Source organism: Alligator sinensis, unplaced genomic scaffold (assembly GCF_000455745.1).
Source record: "Alligator sinensis unplaced genomic scaffold, ASM45574v1 scaffold107_3, whole genome shotgun sequence".
Taxonomy (NCBI): Eukaryota; Metazoa; Chordata; order Crocodylia; family Alligatoridae; genus Alligator; species Alligator sinensis.
The window spans coordinates 709,086-720,559 of NW_005842578.1; the positions used below are offsets into that span (position 1 = coordinate 709,086).

The 11,474-nt window shown below is 64.8% G+C and overlaps 2 protein-coding genes across 3 annotated transcripts in view; one reads left to right on the forward strand and one right to left on the reverse strand.

Moving 5' to 3' along the window:
• GPR4 (G protein-coupled receptor 4) overlaps positions 1–1,046 on the forward strand; it is a gene marked incomplete at its 5' end in the record, with an annotated part of 3,270 nt that extends 2,224 nt beyond the window's left edge. Inside the window, one exon of the mRNA XM_006032554.1 lies at positions 973–1,046. Coding sequence (XP_006032616.1) covers positions 973–1,046 — 74 coding nt within the window. The remainder of the gene's footprint in view (positions 1–972) is intronic.
• LOC102368226 (galectin-9-like) lies at positions 936–7,569 on the reverse strand. Of its 2 annotated transcripts, XM_025214336.1 has the most exons (11): positions 7,465–7,569; positions 7,261–7,349; positions 4,758–4,956; positions 4,452–4,571; positions 4,324–4,371; positions 4,156–4,203; positions 3,133–3,213; positions 2,420–2,449; positions 1,921–2,009; positions 1,519–1,684; positions 936–1,365 (listed from the first exon to the last, which is right to left on the reverse strand). In XM_025214336.1, the coding sequence occupies exons 1-11, from the start codon at positions 7,492–7,494 to the stop codon at positions 1,222–1,224; spliced, it is 1,044 nt and encodes a 347-aa protein (XP_025070121.1). In that variant the 5' UTR covers positions 7,495–7,569; the 3' UTR covers positions 936–1,221. The 2 variants fall into 2 exon arrangements, with proteins under 2 accessions (XP_025070121.1, XP_006032584.1); XM_006032522.3 differs by lacking the exon at positions 3,133–3,213.
• Positions 7,570–11,474: the final 3,905 nt, after the last annotated feature.

An 11,474-nucleotide genomic window follows, 5' to 3' on the forward strand; every position in this document is an offset into this window, starting at 1 on the left:
GGGGCCTGGGGACGGGAGACGTCCTGGCTCTGGCCTCCCCGGGGCTGCTCGTGTGCGTCCCGTCGCCGGCCCCTGCACCCAGGCAAGAGGTGAGAAGTCCCTTCCCCGGCGCAGCCTGTGTGGACCCGGCCCCGCGCTGCAGACCCCCCTGGGCGCGGGCACGGCCATTGCTGGTGTTGCGGGGGCCCGGGCCGTGCTTCGGCCAGGCCCCGACACGGCTACGTCTAGGCACCGTCCTGCTCCCTGCACCCGCGACCAGCCTCCCTCGTCCTGGGGTTAGCTCCAAACTGCTTGTTGTCCCGGTGGGCAGGTGCTGATGGCGCCGCGTCCCTGACCTGTCTCCAGTGCTTCTCCCCACGCCGTGCTGCCCTCTCTGCTGGTCTCCCGTTTTCTTCCAGGTGATTAGTAAAAATACTCGATGGCATTGGGCAGAGCAGACCCCTGCCGGACCCCCGTGGGCAGCATTAGCACAGGGTGACGTGCCTACTCGGCATCCCCTGCGGCCTACCGGTCTGCCTGCCGGACTGGGTCCAGCACCCATTACAGAGTCATAAACAGTGACGGCTGGAAGGGACCGCAGGGGCCACTAGCTAGTCCAACCCCTGCTCCAAGCAGGACCAGCCCAGCTACATCATCCCAGCCAAGCCTTTGTCTAGCCGGGCTTTGAAAACCTCCAAGGATAAAGATCCCACCACCTCTCTGTTTCCACCCTCCTAGCGAGAGTTTTTCTTGCTATCCAACCTAAACTCCCCTCGCTGCAGCCGGAGCCCATTGCTCCTTGTCCTGTCGTCTGCCCCCACTGAGACCGGCCCCGCTCCATCCTCTTTGCAACCTGCTGCAGGGAGCTGAAGGCTGCTGTCAAACCCCCCCCGGTCTCCTCTTCTCTAGACGATTTCAGGCTGGTTTGTTAACCACACGCAGAGCGGAGATGTCCTTTACTGTCTTGCTGCCAAGCCTTTTTATTGCCGTCAGGGTTGCCCGAGGCCCACACGGCCGGTGCAGAGCAGGGTGTGCTCACGCGGTTGAAAGCCAAGCAGGGAGTGTGAGAGAAGCTGCTCTACAAACCAAATTCACGTGGGAGGAAGTGAGGGGCGACCAAGCCCTTCCTGCCCCTGCAGCCCCACACCGAGATGGCGCGAGCCGCAGGGCAGAGGTCTGCGGCCCGGCCACGCGGGTTTGGTCGCAGGACGGGGCCAAGGCCTCCCCGTGCGGGGACTCCCGTCAGTACTGCACGTAGGAGACGCCCACGTCCCCCTCGATCTCCATCTGATCCACCTGGTTGTCGGGGATGCGGTAGTTGTAGTCGAACACGTGCCGCCCGTTCACCATGACCTGGTAGCAGGTGGCCATGCCCTTGATCTCCATCTGACGGAGGAAGGTTCGATGCTGGTGACATCCTGGGGGGGCCTGTGCCCCTAGGACGCTGCCCACTCTGGAGCCCGCCCCAGAGCTCGTGTCTACGCCTGCCCCCTCCGCCTGTTCGTGGGGGCCTGAGCCCCCCGGGGCCCCACAGCTCACCTGGAAGGCCTGCCCCGCCGCGAAGGGCATGGTGGAGACGTGCCTCTCCTCCGAGCCCCAGGACCCGCTGGTCTGGGTGTTCCTGACCAGCGCGCCCTCCCGCAGCCGGGGGTTGATGTGCAGGGCCGTGTTGCCCGTCAGGGCGTTCTTCAGGTTGACGTGGAATCTGGGGAAGGGGACGGGGTTGTTCACGGGGGCAGCCGGAGGGGCCGTTTCCCGGCCCCGGGCCTGAGGCGTTCCTGCCCTCGGCTTCTGGCAGCGCCTGTCCCGGGCCCGTCCTCCTCGGACGCCCGCAGCATAGTTTCTTCCAGGGGCCAGCCTGGCGTCCCCCGTCGGCACAGACTAGGCATGCATGAGCCTGTCCCCGGGCTGAGCCGGGCACACGCCGGCGCTGGCACCCACCTGTTGGCGTTGGAGGGCACGTTGCCCACGATCGTGATCTTGAGGGGCGTGTGGGGGCCCCTGAGGAGAGCGGCCTGGAACGGGACACACTGAGGAGAGAACGGGGGTCTCAGACCACGTGGCGCTGAGCAGGGGCCACCGAGCCCTGGCACCCGCCCCGGGCGGGCCCAGGCCCTCAGCAACGGGCTCGGGCTGTTGGCCACGGGCCACATCCTGCCGTGGCACCGGGAAGCGAGCAGCCCCTGCAACGGGGCTCAGGCGCCGCGTCGGGCTCGTGGGAGCTGAGACACGAGGCTTCGCGCTCCCCGGGCCCCTGGGCGCTGGAGCAGCGCTCGCTGGGCAGCCGTGCGCCCATCCCTGGCACCATCCACCACGCAGAGCCGGGAGCTTTGGCCCCGGAGGCGGGCGGGACGAGAGGACCTGAAGCGTCTCAGGGATGGGGGGCCGCTGTCAGGCTCCCACGGGTGAGCACCGTGGCCCCGGCCAGCTGTGTACTCACCGGGTTGGACACGGTCACAGGGCCCTTGCGCTGCGGAGACAAAGGGGAGAGGGGTCAGGGTGAGCCTGCGCGGCGCCGACGGAGCCAAGACCTCCATGGGGCCAAGCCTGCCCCTGCCACCATGCTCCCACCACCATCCTGTCGGCCTCGCGGGGGATCCTGCCCCATGCTCCCTTTCTTCCGGCGGCTCCTGCACCTGCACCCGGGCTCCGGCGTCTGACCGAGCCCATCCCGTGACTCCAGGCTCACGGCAATGGGAGGCTCAGATGCCTGCGGGCTGGCACCGAGCTTCCCCGGGGCCTGCACCTTTGGGGGATGCCCATGACCTGGCCCTGTCCTTCTCTGACACGACTCGGGGCAGGAGGTGGGCGCTGCCTGCGGGACCCGAACCCAGGCCTGGAAGATGTCCTGGGAGCCAGGGGACAGGGCAGCGCGGAGGCAGGGAGGGGAAAGCAGCCGCAGCCATGCAGGCCAGCTCCTAGCCGGGGCTTCACCCCCCGCCCTGGGCCAGGACAGCACCAGAGCCAGCCCGCCCAGCAAGCCCAGCAAGCGGCCCCTGCCCCGAGCCTCCCTGCACACCGCCAGCCCAGCAGGGCTGTCTGGCCCCGCGCCCCTGGCTCTGCCCCCGCAGCTTGCCCGGGGTCGGGCTCCCCGACGTGCCCCAAAGCGGCACAGGCAGGAGCCGCCCCATGCAGCGCTAGAGCAAGCCATACGTGGCAGGGGGGTTGGCGCCAGGCCGGGTGTTGCACCGTGGCCGCTGGGGCCCATCCTAGGCGGTGCTTTCCCTTCTTCCTCTGTGGAAACAGAAAGAGCTCAAAGCCGGGGCTGCGCGGCCGCGAGATCCCGGTGCCCGGGAGGGAAGCGCTGCCGTGACCCAAGGGCCCCCTTTGCTTCCCACGCTCCGCCGTGCCAAGAGCTCGCGCCCCGGACGGAGCTGCTCGGCCAAGGAAAACCCACTCTGCTCTAGTGGCGTGTTACATGCTTGCACACTCGTGCACCGCGGGTGCGACTGCCATGCCTGGGAAAGGGGCGTCCGTCTGGTGTCACAGCGCGGCAGGGCCGGGCGGGGGGCAGCGCAGCAGCAGGCAGGTTAGCTGTGGCGGGACGTGGCCCTGGACACGCGGGGCAGCAGCACCACGGCGCCGACGGGGAGGGGAACGCGCCCGCGGCCTGCAGGACCCCCCGGACAAGCCACCTGGTCCACGCCCGGCCTCTCCCCGCAGCCAGCCCCCGAGACCGCCCGGACGGGACAGCACAGACAGCGAGGGCCTGGCCAGCCCCCGGGGGCGTCTCCCTGACCTCCCAATTCGGGGCTGGGCGGGGGCTTTGCTCTCGCTTTGTTTCACCCCGCAGCACAGCTCCGGTCATGTGGAAATCCGTGGGTGTTTTGCCCCTGACTTTAGGGCTCCAGCTCTATATCCCCCGGCTTCCCTAAGTCACCCCGAGTCCGGGCCGGCAAGCAGAGACCCGGGAGGACAGGACGGGATAGCGAGGACGCGTTCAGGGATGGGGCAGCCATCCCTGTTTCCAGCTTCTCCTGCTGCGGGTCTCTTGCAGTGATCCAGTGAGTTTTCTGGGGATGCAGCACTGCACACAGAGGCCCAGGCCCTTCTCCAAGCACAGGCTGCAGCAGCGAACGCCAGGACCTGGGACTGGGGGCCTTCCCCAGGCTGCAGCCTTGACAGCCTCCCACCAGCCGCTCCCCCTGCCCGGCCCCAGGCACTGCGTGTACTCACGCCGGGAGCCGGAGGACCAAACATCTGATGGAAAATCACACTGGAGGCCTGCGGGGACAGACCTCCCGGCTCCGCCGCGCGGGGAGCCGAAGCCACGGGTCTCTCACTTGCCACGCGGCCCTGTCACGGAGCAGTGCCTCTCAGCCCTGCAGCCCTGGGGGTACTCACGCTGCCGGGGACCATCCCGTATGGTGGAGGGGCGCACGCCGGGTTCACCTGGATGCATGGAAATGCAGCACGTCAGAGCCCTGTGCCCGGGGGCTTGTGGCATGGGGCAGCGCGGGGGCGATACTCACCCCAGCACCTGTGAAGCTGATGCAGTTCACGGTCAAGTCCCCGCTGATCTCCAGGATCTGGACGCTGAGGAAGGGGACGCGGTGCCTGTACTCCAGGAACTGCTGGCCATTCACGGCCACCTGCAGCGGGGCGGGCGCGGGGTGAGGTCCGGGTCCTCACGTCGAAGACTCCGACCCCCCGCGCCAGCGAAGCAGGGCTGGTTTGTGGGCCCCGGCGCTGTCCCGCTCGTCACGCGCCCTGGCCTGGGTCACCAGTGCGAGGGGCCCCGGCCCCGGGGGAGGCACAAGGAGGAGCCGCGGCCTCACCTGGTAGCAGTGGCCCTGGACTTTGGTGATCATCTCAAAATAGGTGCTGCGCTGGAAGGGCATAACGTAGGTCCGCTCCTCGGCCCCCCAGTGCCCGCCCTGCTCCGTGTTGCACACGACCACGGGGCAGCTCTCGTCGAAGCGCGGGTTGAAGTGGAAGGCGATGTCGTTGTTCGCGCACCGCAGATTCACTGCGAACCTGCAGCAGGACGAGGAGGTGGCACTGGGCTACCCCCGCCACGCAGGGAGCCCCCAGGGACACGGGGCAGGCAGATGGTGGGTCGTGTGCCTGAGTGTACTTAGGAGTATACATGTGCACGGGCCCATGGGGTGGGGGGATGTGCCCACTCACATGTTTGTGGGACAGCCTATGTATGTGGTCACGGACATGTGTCTATGTGCTTCTGCTTGTGTGCGCGCAAGTGTGTGCATATATGCGCGCGTGCCTGTGTGTGCGTGTGCCTGCAGGCATGTGCATGTGTTTGCGCTTGCATGTATTCATGTGTTCCTGTGCACGTGTGCTTGCGCACAGAAGTGTTTGTGGCTGTTTCGGTCGTGCTAATGGCTCCTTCCTGCCACCGCTAAGCCCCGTCTCCCTGGATTCGTCTCCTCCCTGCCCAAGTGTTTGCATCGCAGGTCAATCCCCCGCTGCCTCCTTTGGCCAAACCGGGGAGACGGATCTCCTCCAGCCGCTCACTACGAGGCCGGCCTCCCCGCTCGCACCGTCGTGGGGCTCCCTGCTGCGCTCTCCAGATCCAGCGCCGTGGGGCTGGGAGAGAGCTCCCGAGGTCACATCCAGTCCAACCCCTGCCCGAAGCAGGATCAGCCCCGTCCAAACAAGCCCAGACACATGCAGCATCGAACCTTTTACTGAAGCTGCCGCCCAGCTTGAGGCAAGGCAAGGCATCACACAGGAACCTGGCACAGCAAAAGCACGGGGACTGCAGCAACCACGTCCTGCTGCCGTACAAGTTGTCAACATGCCTCAAAGACGCAGGCCGTGCCCCCGCGGCAGAGGGAGGCACCCCTCCAGGCCGGACCAGTCTGAGCAGGGGGGGAATCCCTTCCTGCCCCGGTGCAGCGTCCGTCTGAGCCCGAGTGCAGGGGCAAGACCCTCCCGCCAGGACCCTGCGGGGCTGTCCCTGTCGAAGCAGCCATGCACCCCAACACCTCTGACAAAGGCTTAAGAAAAACCCTGACGCCTGGTGCAGAACCAGGAGCACCGGGGCGAGACCGGTGCTGGAATCGGCACCCCGGCACGGGGCCCGCGCTTCCCAGAGGACATAGAAAAGGTGGCCAGGGAGAAAAGCTCCCCGAGAGAAAGCACTGGAGTTGTTGCAGCTCTGGGACAAAGGCGAAGCAGGAACAATGCCCAGAAGCGGAAGCCAGAGGACTTCCTGTGCGACAGGCAGACAAACGTTTCCCTGGGAGGGTGAACGGCTGCCAGCACCGGGCCAGGGTGCCAGCAAGGCTTTGGCTGCTTTCTGCAAGACGAGGGGCTGCGCGGGTCAGGCACGAAGGGACACGCGCAGCACCTCAGACCCTGCCGTGCCAGGACCTCGGGCCCATTTCCACGGGTCTCTAGGGCCAAACCAGCTCTCCAGCACTGTTCTGGCGGGGTGGGGGCCGGACACGACCTGCACAGGCAGCCCTTGGGCACTGTCTGTGCCGGGAGGAGCAGCGTTTGCTGCCCATGCTCAGAGCGGCATCAGCGTGGCTCTCCTAGGAAAGTGCTGGCGGAGCAGCCCCCATTCCTGCCAGAAACGTGGGGCTGCATCTGCCGTGGGGCTGGCGGGAGAGGGGCGTGAGAAGGGTTTACAGAACTAAATGGAGACGGGAAGGGAAGCAAAGGCTTCTTGTCTCGCACCAGAAGGGTCATGGCGTGAAAGGAGCAGGCTGGTAGTATATGACGGCCATAAGGAAGTTCATTTCACCTGGGGGGTAGTGATAGGGTAGAGCTCAGGGCTACCACGTGTGCAGGTTTAACCAGGTTTGCAATGGGGCTGGACACATGGCTGGAGGAAAGGGGCATCGCAGGCGAGTGAGGGGCACGCTCGCTGAAATGGAGCTCCCTGGACTCTGGGGGCTGCAAGGGAGAGAGGAGCAGGGGAAAGCCCTGCACAGACCCACCCTGCTCTCTGCTGCGTGGGGCACGGGAGCTGGACAGGAGGGACCCGGGGTCTGACGGTCTCTGGCAGCTCTGATGAAGCCAAGGAGCTGCTGCGCCAGGCAGGGGGCTCAGTGCAGAAGGGGGGGTGGGGGTCCCCGTGATGCTCCATGCAGCCACGGGGGAGTCAGGGGAGGGTGGAGGGGACGAAGGAGCCCAGTGGGGGTTAATGAGGAGGGGGCTGGGACCCTTAGGCGGTGACACGGAGCTGGGGGGCGCAGTCCTAGGAAGGGGCGGGAGGGATTGCGAGAGGATGCAGGACGGGGCCAGGCGGAGCTGGGCCCGGGAGCAACAGTGACGCCTCTCCCCGGGCGCCAGAGCAGCACGAGCACCCACCTCTTCCCCTGGGATCCAACCTGCCCCTGGATCAGCAGCATCTTGCCCTCCACCAGGCCTCCAAAGATGGGTCCGGAGAAGGGGATGGTCTGGAAAAAATCGCCCCCAGGTCATTGGGGCCCCCCCACAGGCAGCCAGCCTTGTGCTGGGGGCACAGGCCCCAGGGCTGGAGGGGGCAGGTGCCAGGAGCCCCCGGGCACTCACCGGGTTCATGATGGGCTGCTGGAGAGCCATGCCTGCTGCCTGCTTCCTCCGGCACGGGAGGTGGAAGTGAGGGGAGCTGGGACCGGCTGCTGCAGCAGCTGAGTTTCGTTTCTGGAGCAGAGGCCAGGGCGTGGGTGGGGCGCCAATCGCTGCCGCTTGCCTGGACCCTGACCTTGCACAGGGCCTGCAGCAGGGGCCGTGGCCCCGGGCCCCCAACCCGCCTGCAGGGGCGCAGAGCGGGTCTGGAGCCCCTGTTGAGCCCCCGGAGCTGCCGCTGGGCCCCGGCCCCGTGCCCCGCTCGGGGATGCGGGGGTGTCCCCAGCGAGCTCCCCGCTGCAGTTTGGAGGCAGAGCAGATGGCCCCTGCACGTCTCCCGTGGGACAGCCCCCAGTGCCAGCCGGACACCAGAGCCCGTGTGAGTGCACGGCTGTTTGGGCCGACCCGTGTGGACCTTCCCGCCACCTCCGCTGCCTGATGGCCACGGGGCTCCCGACAGAAGGGAGCAACAGGCTACAGTCGGACCTTGACAGGTTACAGGGATGGGCGGAGGAGAACAGGATGGGGCTCAACACAGACAAGTGCAAGGTGATGCACCGGGGAGGAGGAACCGGCACCATACCTACAGGCTGGGGAACTCCCCTCTTGTCAGCACGGAGGTGGAAAAGGATCTTGGAGTCATTATTGACTCCAAGGAGGGCCACTCGCATGATCAAGGGACAGCAGGGCAGGCCCTATGAGGAAAGGTTACAGGACCTGAACCTGTTCAGCCTCCACAAGAGAAGGCTGAGGGGGGATCTTGTGGCCTGCTATAAACTAGTCAGGGGGGGTCAACAGGCACTGGGGGAGTCCCTGTTCCCCCGAGCGCCGCCAGGAGTGACCAGGAATAACGGTCACAAGCTGGCGGAGGGAAGGTTCAAGTTGGACATCAGGAGGCGCTACTTCACGGTCAGGGCGGTGCCCACATCCCCCCACATCTTGGTGTCATCAGCAAATCTGAACACGGTGCTTTGCACCCCCTCATCCGAATCACTGAAGAAGATGTTGAACAGGGCGGGGCCGAGGACCGAGCCCTGCGGGACCCCACTGCCCTGCAGGTGTCTAATCAGACGAGTGGCTCGTCTTTAGACCCTCTCCAGGTTGTCCACATCCCGCTTGAATGGCGGTGTCCAGACCTGGACACAGTACTCCAGCTGTGGCCTGACCAGTGCCGCGTAGAGGGAGGATCACCTCCCTGGACCTGTTTGTGAAGCACCTACGGATGTACGACAAGGTGCGACTGGCTCTGCCGACTACTTCATCGCATTGACGACTCATGTTCATCCTGGGGTCAACCGTGACTCCGAGATCTCTTTCTGCCTCAGTGGAGCTGAGACGGTCACCCCCCAGCCTGTGGGTACGATGGCAGTTCTTCCTCCCTAGGTGCAGCACCTTGCACTTGTCTTTATTAAATTGCATCCTGTTGCTCTCTGCCCACTTCCTCAACCTGTCGAGGTCGGCCTGGATCTGGTTCCCCCTCTCCAGGGTGTTAGCTGCACCCCGTAGTTTTGTGTCGTCTGTGAATTTGGGCAGGGTGCTTCCCACCCCCTTGTCCAGATCGCCGATGAAGATGTTGAGCAGCACCGGCCCCAGAACTGAGCCCTGGGGGACTCCACTGCCCACATCTTCGCAGGCTGACACCGGCCCGCCACCACCCTCCGAGTGCGACCCCTGAGCCAGTTTGCTACCCAGTCTACCGCGTAATCGTCCAAGGCAAATCCCCTCAGTTTATTTATAAGGATGGTCTGGGATACCGTGTCAAAGGCCTTCCTGAAGTCCAGGTAGATAACATCCGCCTCGACTCCTGCATCTAAACATTTGGTGGCCTTGGCATAAAAGGAAACTCGGTTAGTCAGGCAGGACCTGCCTGCTATAAACCCATGTTGGTTGCCCCTCCGCGTCACATTAGCCAGCGGGCTCCCACACACGTGCTCCTTGATAATTTTTTCTAGGATTTTCCCAGGGAAAGATGTAAGGCTGACCGGTGTATAGTACCCCAAGTCCTCATTCCTCCTCTTCTTAAAGACTGGGACGACGTTAGCCCTCTTGCAATCCTCCGGGACCTGACCCGAGCACCATGAGTGCTCATATATCCTTGCCAGTGGATCAGCCACGACCCCCGCTAATTCCTTCATTACCCGTGGGTGCAGTCCCTCCGGTCCCGGTGATTTGAACACGTCCAGTCCCTCAAGTGTCTCTTTACCGTGTCGGCACTGACCGTCGGTCGCTGATGTTCCCCTTGTTGGTGTCCGTGATGCACATTGAGGGTTTGTCCAGGTTCGTATTTAAGAAGACAGAGGCAAAAAACTCTCACGACCCCCGCTAATTCCTTCATTACCCGTGGGTGCAGTCCCTCCGGTCCCGGTGATTTGAACACGTCCAGTCCCTCAAGTGTCTCTTTACCGTGTCGGCACTGACCGTCGGTCGCTGATGTTCCCCTTGTTGGTGTCCGTGATGCACATTGAGGGTTTGTCCAGGTTCGTATTTAAGAAGACAGAGGCAAAAAACTCTGCCTTGTCCCTGTTATCTGTCACTAAGCCCCCCCTGCCCGTCCTGTGTGTGTCCGATGGTACCCCGCACCCTCTTTGTGCCAGGCGGAGGGGCCAGCAGCACGCCTGCCTTCTCCCCGGCAAGCTCCTTTCCCTGACGATGCGTGCTAACGAGTCCAGCCCCAGCAGGCTCCTCGTTATTCAGTCATTTGGCAAAGGGGTGAATTCAGCAGGGTGGCAGCTGTCACCGCGGGGACCCGGCAGCAATGCCCAGGCCCCGCTCTGCAGCTCCCCTCCCATCTGAGCCCCCGTCGGCTCCCACCTCCAGGGGTGCCCAGGGCAGGACACGACTCCTTGGGCCAGTGGAGCCCTTGGCACGTGTGCACCGCCCTGCGAGCCTGGCGTTGCAGCCTGCGGGCTCAGGGATGGCTCGCTTCTGCCTCCAGGTCCCCGGACACGGTCGCCCGAGGCACCGACCTCCTCCCCGAGCCTCTGCCAGAAAACCTGCAGCTGGTGGTGTCCTGGGTGCGCCGGGAGGGGTCCTGGCCAACGGGGAGCTCACGTGCGGCAGCCGCATGCCTCTCTGCACCGCTGGGCAATACCAAGCTGGTTTGCTTCCGCACCGCCCATCGCTGCCAGCCCTACACCCTCGTCCCGTCCTCGCGGCCTGCCCGGACACCACCTGGGGTAATTTTCCTGCATTACTTTATTGCATCAGTGTTAATGGTACCCTTCGTTTGCTCCCTGCATTATTCCATCTTTCAGGAACTTGGCACGAGGGTAGGGAATTGGCTGAGGGACAGGCTTGCTCAGGTGCTGGCTTGATGCAAAAAAGATTCAATTTAAATGCATTTAAATGTGTGACTCATTGGCTTCACACACATAATCCACATGCCAGTAAAAGCATTTTTAATTTTAAGTAAAAAAATACAGTTCACAGCAAAGCTTTGACCTGACAAAGTCAACCCAGGCTGCAGGCCAGGGGCATGGAAAGCTCAGAGGTCCAAGCCCAGCCCTCCATCCTTCACGCCTTGCTGGGTTCAGCCCTTCCAAAGCCCGGCGGCCCCCGGGTCATGGGCACAGCCCTGCGGGAAAGGGCTGGACTCAGGGCCAAAGGGGTAACAAGCCTGTGCGATGTGCATGGAGTCGGCTGGGGAATGGCCCTGGCAGGGCAGCCCGGCGGCAGGCTGCTGCGGACACCGTCCCTGGAAGGACGAGGCAGGGGCAGTGCAGGCCCAGCCCCCCGCCAGGGCCCTGGAGCCGTTCCCAGCGGATGCGCAGATCCTGGAGGCTGACACACCCCCCCGCCCCCCCCCCCCCCCCCTGCCACAACAGCAGCCCCAGCGGGCACGTGGGCCGACACCCGCACCTCGGCCCCGCGGCTGCAGCATCGCCCCGGCCCAGCTTGGCCCCGGGGCCCCAACCGCAGGCTGGCGGGTAGCAGAAGGGCCCCCGCCGCCCCCCGGCAGCCGCTCCTGCCCCCGA

What these genes read in the sequence shown, in the direction of transcription:
- LOC102368226 (XM_025214336.1), bottom strand. Translation starts at nt 7,494, where the DNA reads ATGGCTCTCCAGCAGCCCATCATGAACCCG. An exon ending in TCCAGGGCCACTGCTACCAG is followed by an intron (nt 4,572 to 4,757) that starts GTGAGGCCGCGG and finishes GCCCCGCTGCAG; the next exon opens with GTGGCCGTGAATGGCCAGCA. An exon ending in GGCGCCAACCCCCCTGCCAC is followed by an intron (nt 2,450 to 3,132) that starts GTATGGCTTGCT and finishes TTGTCTCCGCAG; the next exon opens with CGCAAGGGCCCTGTGACCGT.